The sequence below is a fragment of the Achroia grisella genome, unplaced genomic scaffold (assembly GCF_030625045.1).
Source record: "Achroia grisella isolate CSIRO2021 unplaced genomic scaffold, CSIRO_AGI_Agris_v1 utg842, whole genome shotgun sequence".
Classification (NCBI taxonomy): Eukaryota; Metazoa; Arthropoda; class Insecta; order Lepidoptera; family Pyralidae; genus Achroia; species Achroia grisella.
In genome coordinates this window covers 726,729-753,358 of record NW_026713040.1, presented here as the reverse complement: position 1 = coordinate 753,358, position 26,630 = coordinate 726,729, and the positions used below count along the sequence as shown (strand labels likewise).

Here is a 26,630-nt window from a genome sequence, read left to right as displayed (position 1 = left end):
AATTTGTGTTGTGATCAATACCTATCAACAACACTATAATTTTATAACTATCAACCAAGAGAGCAATCCTTACATTTTTGGTCCTTCGAGCCGGATACACTTGGTATCCACTCATATCAACATTGCAGCTATGACGTGATAAAAAATATGATGAGTACAAGAGGCCGAAAGGTCCTCTATTTTTAAGTATAAGAGATAAATAACGTGGTGGCTGACCGTGGTGATTTGGTCGTCGCCCCTTAGCAGCGTGATGTGGTGCGGCGCGGCCATGTGCAGCGCAGACCTGGTGAGCGCCGCCTGCGAGCAGTGCGCCGCGCGCCCGAAGCAGAAGCACGCCGTGCACCCGGCGGGGTTGTGTTCCGACAGTCCGAACGTGCCGTCCAGGCAGCGGTCGCATTTGTCACCTACCACGTTTTCCTGCAGAAGATGAGTAATTATGTATTAGTGCTAGTCGGTAGAATAGAATAGAACAGAACGCAATGGAACGAAAGGAAACGAGACGGAGAGGAATAGAACAGAACAGATCAGAACGGAATAGTCCAGAACAGAATAGAAATAGTAAGCCAATAGAAGAAATAGTAAGCCTCATAAATTTATCGAAATATGTGAACAGAGTGTCATTATCAAATAGTTTTAAATTCTATCTAAACAGCAATACTGAGTGCAATAACGTTACGTGCGCAGTTGCAAAATATAAAGAAAACAACTTGATTATTTCAATCAGGTAAACTCTTGATTATATAAACCTTACTACCTATAGTTAATCTAAAAAAATGTACAGGACAAAAACAAGAATCGAATAGAAAATTATTTTATTCAAATAAACTCAATTTAAGCAGTTTTGAATAGTTATAACATTTTTTTTAATCTACCGCTTGCCCGGTTAAAATTTATAACATTATATACATTTACAAAATACAAAGAAAACAAATTGATCATTTCAATCAAATAATATAATATAATGATGGTATCAATAAACTGACCTTGCATTTACATCGTCCATTCTCGTCGCAGCCACACGTGCCATTCTCGCAGCGTCGTGTGCCGGCAAGGGAGCAGTCGCACGGGCGGCATCGCGGCCCAAAGTGGCCATTCGCACACCGCTCGCACCCCACACCCGTCCACCCGAGCCGACACTTGCACTGCCCTGATACCGGGTCGCACTGATCTGCAACGAATAGAATATTCGGCTATACGCCTTCTTCTTTCATTTTAATGGCAACTAAATATACTTTCCCCAGAATGTTACGACTTTTGCGAATTCTGTTGCATTTTTTAGATCTTCCTTTGTGCAGAATGATGGGCACAAAGTATAGGACAAACCCTTCTACCAACCAATGGTCATTCCAAGCTCGTGGTTATACTGGCCGAAACGCAGGAGGTGCGCTTTCGCACATCTCTCTTGACTCCCTTCAAATGATTTCATCTACATTCCTTGTCCCTAGTGCACTTTCTTCCCTTTATGGAGTAGTGGACACCACAGTAACAGCAGTTGTGACTACGGTGCCGGACAGCACTCCATCTTCATCCGAATACGCCCGAATGTCTTCTGTGTTTCCTGGTGCCGTTCCGCGAGTCTTCCTCTCTGATCTGCTCCGCCTCCTATGCCACTGATGCGCGAACTCCCGTAGCCGTCTAAACTTCTCCATCGTAGACACGATATCCTTGTAGTAGACCCTCCTCGTCGTTGCCTCGACGTATGCCGTCCAGCATCACCATCCTCGCGCTGCAATACAGCGAACACTCCCACAGAGCAGGTGGACGTCGTTGTCTTCAGCTCAGCAATAGCACAAAGGACAGGACAATGGCTGAGCCATAGTCTGGGATGATGTTCCGCAGTCGCAAGTCTCACCAACGTATTGTACCTGCAGCGGCCCATCTGGGTTCGCAGTTTATTAAGCAATTTCCTAGAGGGCCATTGCAGGTCGCTACCTGGCCATATACCAAATACTGATTATTCTGCGAGCTATCTATATAAAGACAAAGTTTATTGAAATATATTTTAAAGGCCATTGCTATGGCAAAATACATGATTTTATCCAATAATTCTCGTCTCCTGTATAGTGTTTTGAGCAAAATAATCTTAACCAGTTTTTCGAAGTATTGAACCGAGAAGACATTGATCGGTTACCTTGACCTGTTCCTGGCCTGTGAGTCTTAAATAAACTTCGGCGAATTATAACAATGAGTAGAGTATAAGGACATGATCATTGAAATATTGGCGAATTTGTCACGATAGGCTAACTGACCTAACCTCAGGCTCATTTCTTCATCCTCCACTAGTGCCCCACCAGCGTAAACCGTTAGCGCAGACGGGTGCACAATTCCATTGTCATCCATAAAAATATATATACATATATACTTTGAAGACTTACTGAATATAGCACCAGCGCCGCATCGACAGGGCTGACAGCCGTTTTGTTTGGACCAGTATCCGGGCGCGCACTGCCGGCAACCGGGGCCCCGCGAGCGAGGCGGACACACGCACTGTCCGGTGTCCGGGGAGCACACCTTGCCGTCCGAGCACTTCGGACATGCTGGGAATTCAATAATAATTTTTAAATTGTCAGTTTAATTGCTAAATTTTATTTATGTTATCAGATAGTTTCCTAAAAACTTCTACCTAGTTTTTAATAATAAAATAATAGTCAGTCAGTTCCGCACCTATCGGAGATACGAACGACTGTATATCAGCAGTCTTAATCAGCCACAACTTCAGTTATTAATAGAAATAACACTTATTCAAATAAATTAAAAAAACTTTGTACTTAATAGTTTTAAATGTATATTTTCTGGTTGCCAAAGAATAATTATATATGCAATCTTATAAAGATGTAGTTAGATCACATATTTGTAAGCTTGTTGTTGTTGTTGAAGACAGTGAAAATGGTTTTTATTCTAACGCTTTTTTTATAACACAGGGGACAAACGAGCATGCGGCTTACCTGATGGTAAGTGATTACCGCCGCAACACCAGGGGAATTGCAAGTAAGTTGTCGGCCTTTTAAAAAGGAATAAGCTCTTTTCTTGAAGGTTTCAATATCGTATCGGTTCAGAAATACCATTGCTGGAAGGTGATTATCTTTTACCTGTACTTTACACAAATAAAGAATTTTAAATTGTAATTATATAACTTACGTAAGCACCCCGCAGGTCTGAATCCGTAATAGCCGGGCAGGCAGTGGTCACACTGCGCTCCACCGACGCCGGTTGCGCACGCGCACATCCCCGTGACTGGGTCGCAGGCGGCCGCCCCCGCGCCGCACTCGCACCGCCGACATCCACCCTGCTGCAGGCCCCAGTAACCTATCTACATACGGAAAAGCAATCATTAGAAAGAAGTAACAAAATCTTTTTCAACACACTTGCTCGTAAAGTGAGTTTAATTTCACCAGTTCTGGATATATAATCGACGACCTCGGTGGTCTAGCGGTTTAGCACACCACTTTACGTTCGATGGTCGCGGGTTCGATTCCTCGCACGGGATAAACGTTTGTATTCATGAGTATGTTTGGAACGGTCTGGGTATTTTCTATGTATAATATGTACGTATATAGGAAAAAAATAAATCTATGTAATTGTATCAGTTGTCTAGTACCCATAACATAAGCTTTAGCTAGCTTAACTTGGGTCTAGGTGGCGCTGTGTGAATTGTTCTGAGATTATTATTATTAAAGCAGACATTATAATAAGAAGAATAAGCAAGAAATTTAGGAGATGCAATTTTAAATAAATGTTTTTTTTTAATTTCATCACAAGTGGCATGCGACAATCAACCTGAAACCTCTACTCGCTCATTCTTTGTGCAATCAGATACTATTGTCCACACTATGCATTTGAAGTACTTTTTCTACAAAACCATTGTTATTATTTCCAAACTTAGCAATTTTATAAATAGCTTTTTCATACAAAGAAATTGTTTCATACGAAATTTGAATGTTTTCAGGTAGATTTAAGACAGACTTTGGTAAACCTTACGCAGTATCCGTAAAACGAATTACTAGCTTCAGTTAAACTATTAATGTAATTAATGTAATTCGGAACTGACGGTAGTTTTGACATATCATAAGAGTCTGTAATAGACCTACATGAATAAAGTTATTTTGAATTTGAATGAAAAGATGAAACTGACATATCTCTAGGGTATCAAACAACGGGACCTCTTGGTAATCCGTAACTAGTGCCCCACATCTATAAATCAGGGCCTGTCTCAGTGACATTTAACTGAATAAACAGCGGCCAATTATCTATACATATATATAATATTGGAGTGTCTGTTTGTAATATTGAAACAACCGTTTTTTTTACTAGATTCATATGAATATAAATACGTTATATACACCGAAATAACATTTTTTACAATTTTTGTCTGTCTGTCTGTTTGTTACGGCTAATCTCTTAAATGACTAGACTGATTTCGAACAGATTTTTTGACAGGTACCAAAGTGATGTTATAAGGAGTAACTTAGACTACTTTTATTTTGGAAAATTCTTTCATTTTAGAAAAGTAAAGTTTTTACTAGATTCATATGAATACAAATACGTTATATACACCGAAATAATATTTTTTTACAATTTTTGTCTGTCTGTCTGTCTGTCTGTTTGTTACGGCTAATCTCTTAAATGACTGGGCCGATTTCGACGGGACTTTTTTATTTTTTATTTATTTATTTATTAAAACTTTAATGCACAAATACATAAATAAAGGTACACATGGCGGACTTAACACCTCGAGGCATTTTCTCCCAGTCAACCATTGGGCAAACAGAGATTCATGTTGGCGGTGCATTAACAAATTGAAATTCTAATCTAAAAAAAATAAAATAATAAGAAGATCACTTTAATATGATTAAATATAAATACATATGCGAATATACTTATAAACTATAATACATAATATGAATAAATAATTATACATATATAAATATAACTACATACACGTACGTACCTACACACATACATACAAATACACATACAATTATAAATTTATACAAATCAACAGGGAAATTCAGATACATAGAGGTGGTTGGGTGGAGGAATAATACTACAAGGATAACAGGAGCCTACACTAGTTCTGGGAAAGGTGTTTGCGTAATTTGGATTTGAATGTGAATTTTTAAACCGGTATAAATTGCGCAAGGTGTACGTAACTTTACGACTGACCTCATTGACGTGATTATTCCAGCTAAGGGTGGTATCAATCGTGAGGCCAAGGTCTTTGACATGCGTGCAGTAAGGAATAGACATTTTATTAAAAATTATCGGAGGAACAGACGTCAGGTTCGTTTTGCCGAGTTGTCTCGAGCTTCCCAAAATGATTGCTTGGCATTTGCTAGGATTGACAGTCACCCCGAACCTAACCGCCCAGTCCTCAATGTAGGCAAGAGCATCGTTTAACCGACTTACAGCTTCAGATATTCTTTCTACTGCAATTTGATAGTACAGCTGTAAATCGTCTGCGTAAAGATGGTAAGAGCACTTGAGATCATTAGTGAGGAAGTTAATAAAAATAGAAAATAATAACGGAGACAATATACCGCCTTGAGGGACACCAGCGACCAATTCGCACCAGTCAGATAGAGCTTGGTCATAGCGAACAGCCTGCCGGCGACCCTCAATATAAGAACGGAACCAACTAACGGCCGCGGAGGAGACCCCAAGATGAGAGAGTAATGCAAGAAGGACGTCATGGTCGACTGTATTGAAAGCGTTTGAGAAATCAATTAATATAAGGATGGTAACTTTGGAACTTTCCATGCCCTCTCTCACATCTTCAGTCACTTTGAGAAGTGCTGTAGCGGTGCTATGCCCAAGACGGAATCCAGATTGAAAGGGGCTCACAAGTTTGTTTCCAAAAATGAAATTAGAAAGCTGTTTGTGAGCTGCCGCTTCCAGAATTTTAGAGAGGTAGGGCAGAATAGAAATGGGCCGAAAGTCCTTGAGAAGAGTGGGAGATGATACCTTAGGAAGTGGAAGGACGAAAGCATTTAACCAGATAGAAGGGAAGGTACTAGAAAGTAAAGAGCAGTTAACAATGTGAGTGATCAAAGGAAGTACATGTTCAAGTATGAGAATAATCATGATTCTACTCACATCATCAACACCAACACAGTTGGATTTGATGGATGATATAATCTTACGGATCTCCTCGACGGTCACAGCAGTAAAAGAGAACATATCCGAGCATAAGCTAGGCCAGGAAGCAATTTCCTCCAAAGTGGCTTTTTTGATAGAAGCACTTAGCGGTAAGGGAGAAGAGAAATGTCTATTAAGATCATCTAGTGAAAAGAGTGGGACAGTATCGCTGGTTTGTTTGCACAAACCGAGCGACTTGAGGAACTTCCAAGAATTAGCCGGCGAAGCATTAAGCAAATTCGAATGAATATATTGGCGTTTGGCTGCTCTTACCATGTAATTACACCGATTACGAGCCGTTTTGAATGACGACCAGTTCTCGTCAGTGCGATTCCTCTTAAACTTACAAAACGCCTGATTGCGTCCCTTCATCGCCATGCGAACGCCTCTCGTGATCCAAGGGGCGGGCGGTTTTCTTAGTTTTATACCATGCGATGGAGCATGTTTGATGTAAAGCTGGTGGATGCAAGTGTTGAAGTTGGAGAGCTTCGCACTGACAGTAGGAGCTTCAGTAACACAGTCCCAATTAACCGATTGAATATCTTTTCCTAGTGCCTCCATATCAATCCTAGCTAAATTGCGTATTTCTTTAATTACGGGTTTACGTTTAACTTTATTCACGTTATAAGTAACATATATTATGTCATGGCGAGATATACCTGGTGCCGGAACTTGACCATGATTGAGAACGGAATCGGGAGAGGAAATATAAATGTGGTCAATCCAACTATCAGGATAGTCTATGTTGGTATGAGTGGGCCCAGTCGGTAACAAAGTTAACCCTACTGAGTTAACAATATGACCTAGTTTACGGGAATTTGCTGTATCACGGATGAGGTCAGTATTAAAATCACCCATGATTATATGGTGAGTGTGCTCGGACATAATGGATTCAAGAATTGTTTCCAATTCCTGAAAGTAATCTAGAGATGGGGGACAATAAATAACACCTAGAACGATTTTGGTCCCCTTGACATAAGTACAAATAAATAAAAATTCAGCGTTAGCGGAGATGGGGGAAGAAGCCAGTACTTCGTATTTAAAAGAAGTCCGCAAGTAAATTGCAACACCACCGCCTCGTTTCTCCAAGCGGTCATTACGAATCATAACGAACCCTGGGAGACTGTAATTGGAGGACGGCATAGATGGTTTGAGCCAACTTTCAGAAATTAAAATAACATCAACATTAATGTTGTAAAGCATGTTAAAAAGTTCACCGTGATGTTGAGGAATGCTTTGGGCATTCAGGTGACAAATATTGAGGCTAAAAGGGAAACGCTGAAATTCGTCATAGAGAAGGGAAGAAAGAGATTCATTTAAAGAAATATTCGGCGACTGGATTGAGGGATTTGAGTCATCTAATGCAGAAAAAAAGAATCGTCATCAGACATACGAAGTTCTTTTTTTTATAAATAAAAAAAAAAAAAACTATTTGTTGATTGCATAAATCAATAAATAAATATTAATAATACTAAAGTAATATAAAAATAAAAATAAAAAAAATAATATATAAAAATACAACTAATAATATTATTTAGTCTCTGCTAGAGCCCGCCGGCCGTCTGTTAACAATAAAAAAAAAAAAAAAAATACATATATCCAATCAACATGTACAACAATTAGATAGAATTACTAATATTGTACAAAAAAAATAAAAAAATCTAAGTCAACAATCACTACGTAGAATAATGTTGAGTGAAATCGCGTATAGAAAAAGAAAATTAATATTTGACAATCAGAATAAAGTAATCGGAGAAAGTGTCATCTGACAGCTGTCACTTGACACATTACACAGATTATATGCAGGTGTAAACATAGAAGTCAAGTTATTATAATACTAATAATTAAAGTAAACGAGTAAAATCACAAATATGAGGGTGAAACTAAAATAAAATTACGCAGTAGTGATTGCTATATAACATTGAAATTGACCGGATAATACTAAATTCCAACTACTTAACACTAATGCTTGACCCGCATACCACGACGAGTTCTTGAGTATCCAGAAACCTTATGGACTCGCTGAGCTGACTGGGAAGCTGGATCCGGCAATTTAGACGATGTGGGCTCGCTGGATTTGGGAATTATAGCGTCCAAATCATCAATGTTGTTAATGCGGCGGTGACCGCCAGACGGATCTTTAGTGTATATATTACCGCTTAGCGTCCAAACGTTTCTCATACCTAACCGCTTCCGGGCCTCGAGGAACAATTCCTGCCTCCGTCGAGTCAAGAATTCGGAAACAACAAGCATGGTCCCCTTCAATTTAGTCTTGCTTTTCCAAATTAATGAACTGAGAGCAGGATTAATGGTACGGAATATAATGGGTCTACAACGGCCCTCAATCGCCGTACCTAGGCGATGACAACTAGAAATGTCAGAGGCTTGGACATCGGGTAGCTTGAGGTGATCCTTGCAGATAGTGGCAATCACAGAGGCCAAGTCATCGCCACTCTCTGGAACTCCGCCAAGTAGAAGATACTTCCGTCTGTGTCTCATCTCTATTTCATCGGTTGTTTGGATCAAGTATGCTATTTGCTGACGAAGAAGACCCAAGACTTCATGAGTATAGATCTTAAATTCATTAAATTCATTGGACAATTGAGCAATTGTGAGTGTATCCGTTGTTTGAGGAGTAATAGCCTGGAGTTTACCTTCAAAACTCGCCATCATCTTAAGAAGTGTGTTCTCCAATGTCTTCTGTGTAGAGGCCAAGTCAGCAAAGTTCGCCATCTCCAAAGTGTTAAGTGTTGTGACAAAAATGAGACTGGCCGGCAGGATTATGCAGATATTTGGTTATTTAATACATGTAAAGATATGCTAACACTTTATATTAATCTTTAGACAATAAACAATGCACTTAAGGTGAGATAATATTATTTTAGTTAATAAAAACAATTAAATTAATATAAAATTTGAAGAGAGATATTTTAAGTGTACAACTACCCGCCGTTTTATATCAATATGACTTTTTTGGCAGGTAACTGATGTTATAAGAAGTAAAGCCTACTTTTTTTTTAGAATAAATTCTTTTATTTTAGAAAAGTAAAGTTAAATTCCACTCGGACGAAGTCGCGGGTACAGCTAGTTGATATTATAACCGCTCATGAATACCGCTCTGGTACCCCCATTCCGAGTTTATAGCTTGCAAATGTCACCGAGGCATTTTAGTTAGTGGGAAGGTAAGTCATAATTTACGTGCCTTATTTTTGAGAACGGAACAAATTGTTGTTGCGGCGCCAATTATGAGCTTATACAGGGTGTCCAATAAGTCCTTTGAAATTTAAAAGTCGAATTACAGAGCTTGCCGTGCAGTAATGGCTTCCGATGGTTGCGGGTTCGATTCCTCGCACGATACGAACATTTGTATTCAGGAGTATGACTGTTTGTATCGGTCTGGGTGTTCGCTATGTATAATATGTATACGAAACAAAAAATATCTATGTATTTGAAAAATATATATTTAACTTGGGTCTAGAGAGCGCTGTGAAATTGTCCTGAGATTATTATTAGTGATGGAAAATTTTAGTCATCGTTTACAAGTATGTGAAGAACGAAACGGAGCACATTTGGATGAAGTGATTTTTTTAAAATAATTCCCCTTTTATATAGATTACCATGCAAGAAACAAGTTATTCAAACCGTACATAGTTTTATATTTATTTATCTTTTCAGTTCAAAGTAATTATGGAACACCCTGTATGATATGCGCTGACGAAAAAATCGTAATGATACGACGCGATTCACATTCTTTTCCCACGAGGTATCAAATCGCCTGATTACAGCTAAAACGTGTTATTGTAAAAAGTAATGCACATATAAACCAATTTCAGTGTTTTTTTACAAGTTTATATTTTCTATTAGCTGTTTCATCTGCGTTAAATTTCAATAAAAAAAAAATATAGCCTATACGTTATTCTGATGCCTAGCACACTCATGCATAAACGAAATATCTCCTTTGGAAAGTTTACACTCTTTCCCGAGGAGATAAAAACGATCGCTCCTATGAATATCCTTCAATTCTTGTCCCTGAAGGGTCTAGGTAGCGAACTCTGAAAAGGGCGAGCACAATAGATCTATGTAGGTCGCAGTGCTACAGGTGCTACACATCTGACAATAGCCCAAACAACCCAATAAAAAAAATAAAAAAATATTGATGCCTAAGCTATATTACTGCAAAGTTCCAACAAAATCTGTTCAGTAAAAAACTTTTGCGTGAAAGAGTAACAAACATTCGTACTTAAATACTTTCGCATTTATAATATTATTATTAAGATTAGGATAAGATATAAAAAGATGGATTTGTTATATTGAAAGAAGCATAAAGTTCATCATTACATAGTATAAAACAAAGTCGCTGTCGCTGTCTGTCCGTCGTTATATATGTTTAAATCTTTAAAACTACGCAACGGATTTTGAAGCGGTTTTTTTTATAGATAGAGTGATTCAAGAGGAAGGTTCATATGTATAATACATGTACACCCGGGCGAAGCCGGGGCGAGTAGCTAGTCTTATATATAAAATTCTCGTTTCACAATGTTAATTCCCATACTCCTCCGAAACGGCTTGATCGATTTTTATAAAATTTTATATGCATATTCAGTAAATCTGAGAATCGGTTACTATCTATTTTTCATATACCTAAGTGATGAGGGTTGTCCGTGATTGAAAAATATTTTAAATTAATTGTACATTTTTTTGTGGCAAGAGCTCCACCGACAAGAGTGTAGCTCTTAAATTATGAATGAATGAATGTACATTTTTTTAAATGCATTTAAAAAATTTACATATGATTTAGAATATTATTCGATTAAGATTTTTTTGCCCACAAAATTCTCGGGCAACAGAGAATTTTGTGGTGGACTGGGAGAAAATGGCTTAAGATGTTAAGTCTGCCATATACATCTTTATGTGTGCATTAGTGCATTAAAGTTTTAATCTATACATCTATACATATAAATAAAGTTGGAGTGTCTGTTTGTAATATTGAAATAACCGTTTTTTACTACATGCATATGAATATAGATACTGTACATACACCAAAATAACATTTTTTACAATTTTTGTCTGTCTGTCTGTTTGTTCCGGTTAATCTCTAAAATAGCTCGACCGATTTTGACGGGACATTTATTGGCAGGTAGCTGATGTAATAAGGAGTAACTTAGGCTACTTTTATTTTAGAAAAATAAAATAAAATTCCACGTGGATGAAGTCGAGGGGACAGCTAGTAATAAATAAATAAACATTTTAATACGAGGTGTATTAGGATTTTTATTTATTTATTTATATAGAAGTTTCGCTTAAAAAAACAATTACCTCGCAGGTGTCGCAAGCGCGGCCTGTCACGTGCTGCCTGCACCGACACTGTCCGGTCCGTATGTCACACACGTTGCTCTCGGCGCCCAACTTGGAGCAATTACAACCTGGAACAATAATAATAATCTCAGGACAATTCACACAGCGCCCTCTAGTCCCTAGTTAAGGTAGCTAAAGATTGTGTTATGAGTACTAAGTAATTGATACATAGAAATATTTTTTTTTCTGAAATACATACATATTGTACATTAGCTTGGCGGCGGCTTCGCTCGCGTTTATTTATCCCCTTAGGGGTGGAATTTATCAAAATCCTGTCTATGGGGATGCCTATGTCATAGTAGCTTTGCATGCAAAATCGACAAAATTGACAAAGTTTCATACAAACTTTCATCCCCTATTTTATCCCCTTGGGGGTAGAATTAATCAAAATCCTTTCTTAGAGGATGCCTACGTCATAACAGGTACTTGCATGCCAAATTTCAACCCGATCCGTCCAGTGGTTTGCGCTGTGCGTTGATAGATCACTATGTCAGTCACCTTTGAGTTATATATATTTAGATAGAAAACACCCAGACCGATACAAATAATTATACTCATGAATACAATGTTTGTGCGAGGAATCGAACCCGCGACCATGGGACGTAAAGCGGTGTGCTAAACCGCTATACCACGAAAGACATCAAACAATGCAGAATAGAAAAGAAAATCCTTTATTAAAATAAACTTAATTTAAGCACTTCTGAGGTAAAGTTATACTTCTTATAATCTACTGCTAATTCGGGAAGCTGTCTCTTCACAAAAAGAACGAGCAAGAAACTATCACTCTACATTTTAAAATCAAAATGTGTGAATATAAAGTACCAACTAGCACTAATTTACACAGTAAAGAAATAATGCCCACCAATCAATAAAAAAACTATTTAAACCTATTTGCACAAGTAAACATTTTTTTATTATCATAAACAACTTAATCTGCAAATGTTTAAACGTGAATTACTACATCTATTATGCTAACTTACAAATGTTGTTTATGGACAATAAATTTTCTGCCGGTTTTCATATCAAGGCGCGGTTAAAAAGCTTAAAATATGGCCGTTCACAGATTACACGACTTGAATTAGAATGTGAATTCATATCGTTAGGATAATTGTATTGTGGATGATGGTGATATTTTCTGAAGCAGTTTCATATAAGAACATCATATGGACAATATAAATAATAATAATAAACATCTTTATTTGTCTTAAATAAAAACCAATAAAATTACTGCTTAAAAGTAATTTATTTTGTCTTGTATTTATTTAAAAGTAATATACAAGACAAAATGGTTTACATCTCAGAGGGGCAGTGAGTTCACCCTATCTCGTATTCTGATGTAGCTGTATCAGTAATGCAGCTTTATATATTATAGATTAATACAATTCATTGCGACACATAAAGCCACCTGCATTTTTATTTTAGTTTGTATATTTCTGTATTATTTAATTTGTAAACTTTATATCTATTTATAAAATGTATCTCATGTATGCTATGTGTTTGTAATTGTTGAATAAAGAACTTATCTATCTATCTAGCTATCGATAAACGATCATATATAGACGTATAAATATAACTTATACCATAAAATTTTCGTATCAAAGTTTTTTTTTAATAATAATAACTATTCCGGTCATTAAATTCCAGGGTAGTTATCTTAATTTAGTTATACACAACATTACTTTTTAAGTTTTTAGTGGATTTGATATCCGTATCAAAGTTTGGGACAACAAACAGAAAAGATAAGTTATAGTAACTTATCTTTTCTGTAGGTATATGCAGTAAAATTCTCAATTTTTTAATCGCCATGTTTGCGGACAGCCTTACACGATCTAAGCTGTCGATTATTATGTTTCATTTAATAAGAAACAACTTATTACGTTGTCCTTAAAAGATAAACACTTTGCTGCTAAAGTTTTCATTCGTTCAATCGCCACGTCTGCGGGCAGCCTTACACGGAGCGATCTAAGTTATCTGACATTAACCGAGCGGTACATCAAACACCGCTATCGGTTATTGTGTTTCATTTCATAAGAACCTACTTATTACGTCCTTAAAAGATAAACACTGCTGCGAAAGTTTTCATTCGTTCAGTCGCCACGTCTGCGGGCAGCCTTACACGGAGCGATCTAAGTTATCTGACATTAACCGAGCGGTACATCAAACACCGCCGTCGGTTATTGTGTTTCATATCATAAGAAACAACTTATTACGTCCTTAAAAGATAAACACTGCTGCGAAAGTTTTCATTCGTTTAGTCGTCACGTCTGCGGGCAGCCTTACACGGAGCGATCTAAGTTATCTGACATTAAACCGAGCGGTACATCAAACACCGCCGTCGGTTATTGTGTTTCATATCATAAGAAACAACTTATTACGTCCTTAAAAGACAAACACTGCTGCGAAAGTTTTCATTCGTTCAATCGCCACGTCTGCGGGCAGCCTTACACGGAGCGATCTAAGTTATCTGACATTAACCGAGCGGTACATCAAACACCGCCATCGGTTATTGTGTTTCATATCATAAGAAACAACTTATTACGTCCTTAAAAGATAAACACTGCTGCGAAAGTTTTCATTCGTTCAATCGCCACGTCTGCGGGCAGCCTTACACGGAGCGATCTAAGTTATCTGACATTAACCGAGCGGGACATCAAACACCGCTATCGGTTGTTGTATTTCATTTCATAACAAACTACTTATTACGTACTTCAAAGATAAACACTGCTGCGAAAGTTTTCATTCGTTCAATCGCCACGTCTGCGGGCAGCCTTACACGGAGCGATCTAAGTTATCTGACATTAAACCGAGCGATACATCAAAAATCGCCATCGGTTATTGTGTTTCATTTGATAAGAAACAACTTATTACGTTCTTCAAAGATAAACACTGCTGCGAAAGTTTTCATTCGTTCAATCGCCACGTCTGCGGGCAGCCTTACACGGAGCGATCTAAGTTATCTGACATTAAACCGAACGGTACATCAAACACCGCCATCGGTTATTGTGTTTCATATCATATGAAACAACTTATTACGTCCTTAAAAGATAAACACTGCTGCGAAAGTTTTCATTCGTTCAATCGCCACGTCTGCGGGCAGCCTTACACGGAGCGATCTAAGTTATCTGACATTAACCGAGCGGTACATCAAACACCGCTATCGGTTATTGTGTTTCATTTCATAAGAAACAACTTATTACGTTGTCCTTAAAAGATAAACACTTTGCTGCTAAAGTTTTCATTTATTTAATTGCCATGTTTGCGGACAGCCTACACGATCTAAGTTATCTGACATTAAAGCGGGCGGTACATCAAACACCGCCATCGGTTATTGTGTTTCATATCATAAGAAACAACTTATTACGTCCTTAAAAGACAAACACTGCTGCGAAAGTTTTCATTCGTTCAATCGCCACGTCTGCGGGCAGCCTTACACGGAGCGATCTAAGTTATCTGACATTAAACCGAGCGGTACATCAAAAATCGCTATCGGTTATTGTATTTTATTTCATAAGAAACTACTTATTACGTCCTTAAAAGATAAACACTGCTGCGAAAGTTTTCATTCGTTCAGTCGCCACGTCTGCGGGCAGCCTTACACGGAGCGATCTAAGTTATCTGACATTAACCGAGCGGTACATCAAACACCGCCATCGGTTATTGTGTTTCATATCATAAGAAACAACTTATTACGTCCTTAAAAGATAAACACTGCTGCGAAAGTTTTCATTCGTTCAATCGCCACGTCTGCGGGCAGCCTTACACGGAGCGATCTAAGTTATCTGACATTAACCGAGCGGGACATCAAACACCGCTATCGGTTGTTGTATTTCATTTCATAACAAACAACTTGTTACGTCCTTAAAAGATAAACACTGCTGCGAAAGTTTTCATTCGTTGAATCGCCACGTCTGCGGGCAGCCTTACACGGAGCGATCTAAGTTATCTGACATAAACCGAGCGATACATCAAAAATCGCTATCGGTTATTGTGTTTCATTTCATAAGAAACTACTTATTACGTTCTTCAAAGATAAACACTGCTGCGAAAGTTTTCATTCGTTCAATCGCCACGTCTGTGGGCAGCCTTACACCGAGCGATCTAAGTTATCTGACATTAAAGCCGGCGGTACACCAAGCACCGCCGTCGGTTATTGACAAAGCGAATCGTAAAGTGGCGCGCCAACTTATGATCACGTTATTTATCACTAAGTGAGCGAGTACGCTAAAAGCAGTCGCCAATGATGTAAAATGTTGCAGTAGTAATTGACATTTTAAATTTTAATTACACCTACATTATACCACATTTAATAACGTGGATGTATTCGGTATCATTACCTAGTATGTAGGTATTTTTAGGTTCCAGAGCGTAAATATTTACGGTTTACTCTATTGTTACAGTATGTACACATTAAATTTTAATTTTAATTACAACTATATTTTACTATATTAATCCATTATCAAGTATATCATTAGTATACTTGATAATGTAAATATTTTGTAGTAATAGTATGTGGATATTTTTCAGTATTCGTTCTTATTCTATTCAGAGACTTTGCCTCTCCCCCCACCCTAGAGCGACAGCAATACTTTTAATCGAAATTATGCCGTAAATATTTACATTCCAGAGCGGAACGTAAATATTTACGGTTTGCTCTATTGTTACAGTATGTACACATTAAATATTAATTTTAATTACAACTATATTTTACTGTATGAATAATACGAGTTAATCCATTATCAAGTATATCACTTAGTATGTAGGTATTTTTCAGTATTCGTTCTTATTCTATACAGAGACTTTGCCTCTCCCACCAACCAAAGGCGACACCAATACTTTCAATCCAATATTATGCCGTAAATATTTACATTCCAGAGCGGAACGTAAATATTTACGGTTTGCTCTATTGTTACAGTATGTACACATTAAATATTAATTTTAATTACAACTATATTTTACTGTATGAATAATACGAGTTAATCCATTATCAAGTATATCACTTAGTATGTAGGTATTTTTCAGTATTCGTTCTTATTCTATTCAGAGACCTTGCCTCTCCCCTCACCCAAGGGCGACAGCAATACTTTCAATCATAATTTTGCCGTAAATATTTACGTTCCAAAGCGGAACGTAAATATTTAAGACTTACTCTATTGTTACAGTATGTACATATTGACGTTATAAATTTTAATTACAACTACATTTTACTATATTTAATCATGTGAGTGAACCCAATAACATTATCTAGTATATCATTAGCTAGTATGTAGGTATTTTTCAGTATTCGTTCTCATTCTATTCAGAGACCTTGCCTCTCCCCTCACCTTAGGGCAACAGCAATAGTTTGAATCAAAATTTTGCCGTAAATATATACGTTCCGCTATGGAACGTAAATATTTACGGCAAAATTTTGCAACTACATTTTACTATATTTAATCATGTGAGTGTCTCCAATAACATTATCTAGTATATAGGTATTCTTCAGTATTCGGAGACTATTCAGAGACCTTGCGTCTTTCACCCAAGGGATAGCAAGGTAGTTACAATCGAAATTTTGCCGTAAATATTTACGTTCCAGAACGAAAAATATTTATATTTTATATTATATTATATTAAATATTTACGGCTTACTCTATTGTAACTATATGTACATATTGCCATTTTAAATTTTAATTACATCCATTACATTTTAATACATTTAATATAGAGTCGTGTCGTATCAACAGCTAAAGGGACTGATAGAAGATCGTGGAAGGTGGCGGGAGCTCCACCGACAAGAGTCTTAAATTATGAATGAATGAGTGTTTATATTATTGTTTAATTCCGCTACAATTAGCAAGTGTGAGACCACAAACACCCAGTCTGGAAACCTAACTACCGTTATAACCTTCTATAATGGTGATATAGGATATTTTAGCCGCTTAAGAACGTCAAATTTTTGTATAAATATATATTTTCCCTACCGTCCAGTTCAGTATACACATTCAATTTAGAAAAACTTGCAAGAAACACAACATATTTTTTTTAAAAACCAGTTTTTTTACATTGTTTATTTGAGTAGGTGTAGGTGTATCTAACATCAAGTGAAAATCCCGTGCATGAACTATTATTGCCATGCACGCCCGTCATTCAAGTAATCGTTTAGTGAGTTTTAGTGAGACTTTGTTCAGTAAAAATGATTTAACAGATGTTTTGAATATATGTAATTTTATAAACTTCCAGAAGTATCAGAAATTTGCTCTACATTGTTATCATTATTCGAAATATCAAAGGATATTGATGAAGAAACAGGATTTATGTTCAAATTTGGTGAAGTTATTACTTGTTGGGAAAGTAGAAAACAGCGGACTGTCGCTTTATCTAGTACAGAGGCGGAGTATATGTCAGTCTCAGATGCTTGTAAAGAGGCAATGTTCATTAAAACTTTTCTCAATGAATGTTTAATATCAAGTCAAATTAATAATATAATTATATTTAATGATAATCAGTCTACAATAAAACTAACTGAAAATAGTATGTTCCATGCTAGGACTAAGCATATAGACATGCGTCATCATTTCGTCCGGGAGGCGGTAGGCAATGGTCATATAAAAATTAATTTCTTGCCAACGGACCAAATGATTGCAGATCTTTTAACTAAGCCTCTTTGTATAGTTAAACATGAGAAATTTGTTAAGGACTTAGGGTTGTCCAAATAATTGTATAAGTTTCGTGTATAAGATTAAGGGGCGGTATTGAGGTTTATAATCTAATATACCGAAAAAGAAATAAATGTCAGTTACTTAGTAACGGTTGTTTAAACAGAATACAATTTTATGTTTTACACTGCATATCTTGTTTCTCTAATATATTCATCAGTTATAACTACATATATCATTTCGCGAAACTATTACTACTTACCCATACCGTCACAACGAATATAAGCTTATTTCCAGTACCTAATAAAATATTTATGTACAGTTAACAAAATTCTTGAAATCGAAATTCATCCGATAACTTTGAAAAAATAACGTAATATTTATGTTACACTACCATAAATATTACGTTATTTTTTTACTGATTGAACTCGACCCAATCTCGAATCGACTCTCAAATTGACCACGACGCGTTTCTGTACAATAACAATTTGCCAATTTAAACGCCCTCTCGCGTTTAATATTCATTGGAGTTTTTACGGTGTATAATGACATTGGCTCAGCAGAAATACACAATAACTAATAATAATTTTAAAATGAACAATGCTTTATTGTGCACGAAAATCAAACAATGGACTAAAGAAATGCAGGCGTCGAAGTTTGCTTTACTGTGAACTGTAATATAATTATAATTACTAGTCGAAATTTGAGCTTAATAAAAAATACAAAAAGATCTTTGAAACCACAATTGTAAGTATCACATATCACAAATTGCTTCTAAGTTTGTACGTTTAAAGAATAGTTAAACAGCTTATTTAATATGGTACTTATAAAATATTTATGGTAAGTACTACTACAGGAAGCTACGCGTCTATTACGGCGGTCTATTTACATATATGCACGTTTGTATTTCTAAAAAGTGTTGATGGCCCGAGTTCTTCGAAATTATTAATTAAATATTAGCATATTCCACAATCAGTATAATAAGGGACCACAGAGTAATAAACGTCACGTTTTATAAGATTTGGCAACGGCCTTATGAGATTTGAACCAAAATTGAATATATGTAATCATTGCTTGCATATTAAAGAAATATGGTTACGCAGTTCAAAAAAAAATAAAATATGCTCTAAGTAACCCATGGCTGACTGTCAATAAGTTGCCGCCATTTTTAATCTCTGTCTAAAAAAAATAGATATAGAATTGGGTTCCATTTTCAAATTTAGTAGTGCATATGCATTGCCACTGTGACAGATGACGAAATGTCATAGATACTAACGAAGCCAATAGCTGTATCGGTTGGGTCCTTTTGCTATTCCCTGAAATGGGAAAAATTGAACAAGAACAAATACCATAAATATTTTTTCCTCACATTCGTCCATCTCTTTTTTCAATAATGGAATAGGCAAAGATACTTAAACCGTACAGCTTAGTAGACTTTTAAATTTCTTCATATTTGTACAGGTTATGAGACCAAATAATAAACTGATGACGAAAAAGCACAGATAATAAATTAAGTATAATGCATAGATGTTATATATTAATTAAACATACTTTATTATTATTTTATCATCTTATTAACTTAATATTATAATTTAATTGTACCATTAACTCCTTATTTATATTAATTTATGTGGCGCGTAGTGTTTATTTTATAAACACTACGAGCGTTTCTGTTTTACGCGTAGGTGGACCGTTATGGCGGAGAGTGAGTGATTTTAATTGACTATTGATTGCTATAGTCAATTAAAAGATGATAAACTGCAAACATATATTATCTGATATTAGTAATATTTGACGACCTCGGTGGTCTAGCGGTCTAGAACACCGCTTTGCGACCAATGGTTGCGGATTCGATTCCTCGCACGGCACAAACATTTATATTCATGAGTATTAATAGAAATGAATAAAAATGTATTATTATTATTTTATTTTAGTTTATAGCTGCAGTCTATAGAATTAAGACCAGTGTACTTGACGTTTGTTTTACAAGTGCCGAGTCCAACATAGTGTAGGATATAGAAGTGGTTGTGAAACTAATACTGATTAACATTATCAGAGATATCGCAGAGAAAGTCAAATAAATATTAATAAAATTCAAGTTGTAATCTAAAAACTGTACAGGTATAAACTTAGAGAGAGAGACATAATTATAATACTATATCTAGGGTTTTATTACTTAAATTAATGATTTTACATTATGTTAATACGATACGAGAGAATATTACTGTTTAATTTATAAGTGTTTCTTATCTATGATACTAGATGGCGCTAGTGGAAAAATTGAACGCGCTAAGGTTTGACTTTTGTCCCAACCCATGTACTGGAATTCTATTAATTTTTTTTGGTCGCTTTTTTGGTCGCTTATTTGATCGCTTTTTTGATCGCTTTTTTGATCGCTTTTTTGATCGCTTTTTTGATCGCTTTTTTGGTCACTTTTTTGGTCGCTTTTTTGGTAATTTTTTTGGTCACTTTTTTGGTCACTTTTTTGGTCACGGCGGTGACGAATATACGCAATGTAAATATTTGTGTGTTTTATTGTAGTGCCTTCTAATATGTATATATTAGATAGTATAATGTATGTGGTGTAGTAAATTGTGTTAAACAATTACGGTTTACTCTGAGTCTGCCTTCCTTGAAGTTTTTAGTGAGTATAAAAAACATATATCAGCTTTTTCCCTCTTTAAGTTAATACATTTTTTTTTAATATAGAGGTAAATGTACTAAAATAATACATAATTTAATTTAATTTAATATATAACGACTGTTATTCCAGATGGGGTACTCAGAGGTAATGTCAATTGGCGACATCGTGGTCAACACAACCTTTCAGTTCTTTGTGAGTACCACACATAAATATATATAAAAGATTTGTACTTGCGTGTTTATATATAATAATATACCAGCCATTTCTAGATTAGCAGAACAAACAGACAGGCAATTTTTTTATGTAAGTACCGCATATGTTTTAGTGATAATCTGTTTGTCTCAAAGAAATTACAAACAGACAAATACATTTTATTTATTTGGATAGATTACATTTTATTATATTTTTCTTATTGTGTCATTATATTGAATTTTGTAGCTACAATTTTTACTTTCAACTCTTGAACTCTGGGCTGTAGAATTTATATGCAGATGACTGTACGTTTGGGACAATGAACTTAATGTGAAACAATGGAATGTTTACAAAAAGGCTCTGTGGCAAAGCTCTGTTTGTTTATAAAGCTCGTGATTATAAAATGTACCTAGTATATAGTAGTTAAGCGTTAAAATATCCAATTGTATGATGGTAATATGATTCATATAAAGTTGTACATATATATACAATACTAGTTGTGCTCGCGATTTCACCCTCGTGAAATTTATAGCCTGTATGTTATTCTGATGTATAAGCTATAGTACTGATATATTTCATCAAAATCCGTTGAGCAGTTTTTGCGTGAATATGGTAGATGTGTAATGTTTTTTTTATTGATATAATGTATTTTTATGAATATTTTAAAACACCCAATTTGACCACAGACTTTTACAATAAATAAGAGAGAGAGTTAGAGTATTCAGTCAATCTTAATCTTACACACATATATATACATATATATATATGTGTGTCAATTACATGGTAATATTTTTTTTGTATTTATTGTGTATAGTTTGTACAGAATACTGAAAAAAATATGAGCATTCTGCACTCATTCTCAATAGAAGAACTATTTAACATTGTTAGTAATGTGGACTGATGACCCCGTTGCTAGCAATGTACTACGTCAGGTTGACCTCCACGTGGTTCCCCCTGGAAATCATCGTAATAAATTCCTGGTGAATTTGTTACGATGGGCTAACTGACCTGACCTCATGCTCATCTCATCATCCCCCACTGGTGCCCCGCCAGCGGGGGATGATGAGACTTCACTGTACAACTGAAACAGCTGATTGGCAGCTAGAATAAGTAATACTGAGGTATCTAGGCGACTTCTTACAAAGTGTATCTCTGTAAAATATTGTAGACACGTAAGGTGTCAAAGGTTGTATTATAAATTGACGTGTACGCGGATCAATGTGTTAATTAAAGTTTAATTAATCACTTATCTATTACAGGTACCTATATACGCTGTAACGCAATTATAGACAGCATCTACAGCCAGTTGCTTCATTGACATTTATAAATATACTTGCAGACCCGACCACACGTTGCCGTGTCTCAGGTTCTTGAATAAAATATTATTGCGACTATAAATTGAGATGTAAGCTATCCTATCTTTCAAGTTGGATCAAATTGCACACAATGTGCAAATCAAATTTGCAATCAGTTCAGTAGTTTAGGGGTCCATCGCGGAAAAACAATGTGACACGTAATTTTTATAAATTGATTTGGCATACAAAGTCGCTGTTAAAAATATTTTGGGTTGGTGATAGAAGAGTAAAAATTTAAGGTTGTGTGTATTTTCTAAAGCCACATTATAAAAAAAAACTAAGTATTAAAAATTAACAAAAATAAAGAAATATGTAAGGGGTGGGCATCCCTTATAACTTAGGGGTAGCAAAATAGATAGTAGCCGATAGTTCAGGGCAGTATACTAGCTATTCGCCCCGGCTTCGTACGGGTGTACATGTATTATATATATAAACTTTCCTCTTGAAGCACTCTATCTATTAAAAAACCGTTTCAAAATCCGGTGCGTAGTTTTAAAGATTTAAGCATATATAGCGACGGGCAGACAGCGACAGCGACCTTGTTTTATACTATGTAATGATGATGATACTTTAATAGTATTTTGCTTATGTATATAATTGTAATGAAAAACGATGGTAATAAGTATTTATATTCTCATGAAAATACATAACATGACAGAATTACTAAAAAAAATATATAAATTTGAGAGTTTATATAAGTTATTATATGTTCATACTAGATTCTATATGTGGTAGGCAGGGATAATAAAAGATAGCCAGTATCAAGTACGACTGCGAAAGGACCACATTTATATGCACGATTTGCAATCACCGCTTTCCAGCTATTTGCTAAGGATTATCTACTATTTTATTATCGATTGCGAATAGAAATAAAATCGCAACGTACGAGTCGGTCTCGCACGCCCAGGGTTCCGTAACAAATATTTTGTACGTTAGTCGTATAGTAAGTAAGTAAGTAGTAAGTAGCTGTGACGTGGTTGAGTGGAATGAGTAGTCATGCTCACTAAAATGTCCAGACATGTGGCGGCGTGGTGGGCTGGGTCATTGGGCTCCCTAAAATATGGTCGAGCGCAGTGATGGCTGGCTCATCCGTCATATTCGTGAACGAGTGCTACTTGTAGGGACTGGTCTGCTCTTACACTACGACTGATTTAATCTTATTGTATATTTATATTTGACCCATAAAAGTTAGTGCTGGTTGATAATTACACAATGAAATATTCACACGTTTCGACTTGTAAATGTAAATTTTATTTAGAGGTGCGAGGAATCGAATCCGCGACCATAGGAAGTTACACGGTGTTAAACTGCTAGACCACAATGCCGTCAAATGAACAGAAAATAATGTGAATGAGCATGTAATAGGAGTTTAAGATTTGTGCAGACGATGTCACGGGAAAAAGTCAATCTTAATCTGTTTATAATATTATAAATGTGAAAATTTCTAAGTATGGATGTCTGTCTGTCTGTTCTCAATAACTACTGAACGAATATTGATGAAACTTTACAGTAATATAGCTTGTGCATCGGAATAACACATAGGCTATATTTTATATTGAAATTCATATATCGGGCGACATTAGAAATCTAAATTGCAACTACAGTTGTTATAAAATAGATATAATAATACTATAGGACTGGTTACTGTGCATTTCATAAACAGTTAACGCGTATTACTTGAAATAGTTCCATTTGTCTGTTTGTCCGGAGTTCTCGTTAAACTCTTAACTTTATGTGCAGTAAACCGTACCAGTTAGTATTGAACGCGTTACCTGTCTCGTTGTATTCGCGGCAAGACGTTATTATAACTACTTTAATATATGAAACTAGCTTATACCGCGGTTTTACTTGTAACTTTAACTTTTTTGCAAGAAGGGTATATTAAGGTTTCTTATGGGTCGGCAACGCGCACGTGATACCCCTGGTGTTTCAGGCGTTTATAGGATACGGTAACCGTTTACCATCAGATGGGCCGTATGCTTGATTGCCACCGTCATAGTATATAAAAAAAAATTGAGACATACTGGCCGCCCTATAACCGTGCCTCGTGCTACATATACTAGAGACGTACTTCTCTCGTCTCATGCACGAGATTTCATTTCATGTTAGACATAGACACCTATATAAATATACATTGTAAATGAACTGGCTATTTAAAAAAATAAATAGTAGTATGAAATTCAATTGAGATTCTTGCCAGTTCTTCTCAATTGAATCTGTATACTGAAATTCATAAGGAAAAAAAATATAATAAAATATATAAGCATATATCTACATGAATAAATGATTTTTGAATTTGAATTTTGCATTCCATAGACACTGACGACCTCGGTGGTCTAGCGGTGCAGCGCTTTGCGACCGATGGTCGCGGGTTCGATTCATCGCACGGCACAAACATTTGTATTCATGAGTATGATTATTTGTATCGGTCTGGGTGTTTTCTATGTATAATATGTATGTATTTACAAAAAAAATATCTAAGAATATAGACAATTTCAAAAGAGTTAGTCATTACACTAATAAAAGCTTACGCAAGAATAACAAACTGATTTTACTTAGATTCAATTGAGAAGAACTGACAAGAAACTCATATTATATATTATAAAGTTTATTGTTATTATTTAAAGTTTATTTACAATGTATATTTATATAGGTGTGTCATCATCATCTGCTTCTTCCTCAGATTCTCTTCCATTCATCTTGTTCGCAGAAGAATCTGACAAGAAACTCAATTGAATTGCTTTTTTTACATGCCCATAAATAGACGATTACTCTTTAACTTTATTTACAATGTATATTTATATAGGTGTGTATGTGTATTAAATGAAAATCCAGTGCCTGAACAACTATTGCCATGCACGCTCGTCATTTAAGTAATCGTTTAGTGAGTAATAGGCTATGCTCAGTAAATATGATTTAACAGATGTTTTTAATTTGTTTAAGGGTAATTCCAGTATATTCTTTGGTATCTTATTGTGAATTTTTATACCTATTCCCATAAAAGTCCTATTGCCTTTTTCAGACAGGACAGCAGGTTTGTCTTTAAGTCTGGTATTAGTATTAATAATAATCTATAATAATCTCAGGACAATTCACACAGCGCCATCTAGTCCCAAGTTAAGCTAGCTAAAGCTTGTGTTATGGGTACTAGATAACTGATACAGATACATAGATAATTTTTTTTTCGTAAATACAGACATATTATACAAGAGAAAACACCCAGACCGATACAAACAATTATACTCATGAATATAAATGTTTGTGCCGTGCGAGGAATCGAACCCGCGACCATCGGACGTAAAGCGGTGTGCTAGACCGCTAGACCACCGAGGTCGTCGCGCATAATTAATATTATGAACATTGCTGTTTTTTTGGAAATAAGTAATAAATATATGTAAGTATATTTGTATCAGTTGTCTAGTATCCATAACGCAAACTGTAGCTAGCTTAACTTGGGTCTAGATGGCGCTTTGTTAATAATTATCTTTTGATTGATTTTGAACACTTCGATCTCGTCATCTCGTCATTCACAAATTGTTATCACCCATGTCGTAAGTGCTATATCGTTATCGCTCACTTGATGTAAATAATGTGTTAATTGATGGTTTCTCAACGCTCCTGACCTATTTAATATTTAATTAATGACGTGGTAAATTGTTGAGAGATGTGGTAATGAGTTGAAGTTGTTTTGCAAAACGTTTGGTGATTTCATTTATAGACATTTGTGTGTTATCTATACATGTAAATAAAATTGGAGCGTCTGTTTGTAATATTGAAATAACCGTTCTAATACTACATGCATATGAATATAAATACGGTGCATATACCAAAATAACATTTTTTACAATTTTTGTCTGTTTTGTTTGTTCTGGTTAATCTCTGAAATGGCTGGACTGGTTTTGACGGGACTTTTTTTGGAGGGAGCTGATGTAATAAGGAGTAACTTAGGCTACTATTATTATATATAGTGATCATAAGAGGCTATAATAGACCTACATGAATAAAGATATTTTGAATTTGAATACATATTACTAATTAAATAAAAACTCGATATTATTTCAGTTTATAATACAATAATATACTATTAAATACATTTTAGATTGTGATGAAATCTTATTATAATTTGTTTATGCTAATTTAAAACACCATATTTCTTGTTAGTTCAATATATCTGTCAATCGAGATGATCAATAAAATGTGCTATAAAAGTCTACTTGAGCGTAGACCAGGGATGTCCAACACGCGGCCCGTGGCTCTCTTGCGACCCGTTAAACATTTTTATGCGGCCCGTCAAGCATTTCTATAAATGAATTT

The 26,630-nt window shown here is 35.6% G+C and overlaps 1 protein-coding gene across 1 annotated transcript in view; it reads right to left on the bottom strand.

Annotated features, from left to right (window-relative positions):
• The window catches only part of LOC131852352 (laminin subunit alpha-1), a 239,529-nt gene that overhangs the window by 31,837 nt on the left and 181,062 nt on the right, over positions 1–26,630 (bottom strand). Inside the window, exons 18-22 of the mRNA XM_059203020.1 lie at positions 11,452–11,558; positions 3,139–3,310; positions 2,376–2,537; positions 984–1,168; positions 217–417 (exon numbers count right to left, since the gene is read on the bottom strand). Of these exons, the coding sequence (XP_059059003.1) occupies positions 217–417; positions 984–1,168; positions 2,376–2,537; positions 3,139–3,310; positions 11,452–11,558 (827 nt within the window). The remainder of the gene's footprint in view (positions 1–216; positions 418–983; positions 1,169–2,375; positions 2,538–3,138; positions 3,311–11,451; positions 11,559–26,630) is intronic.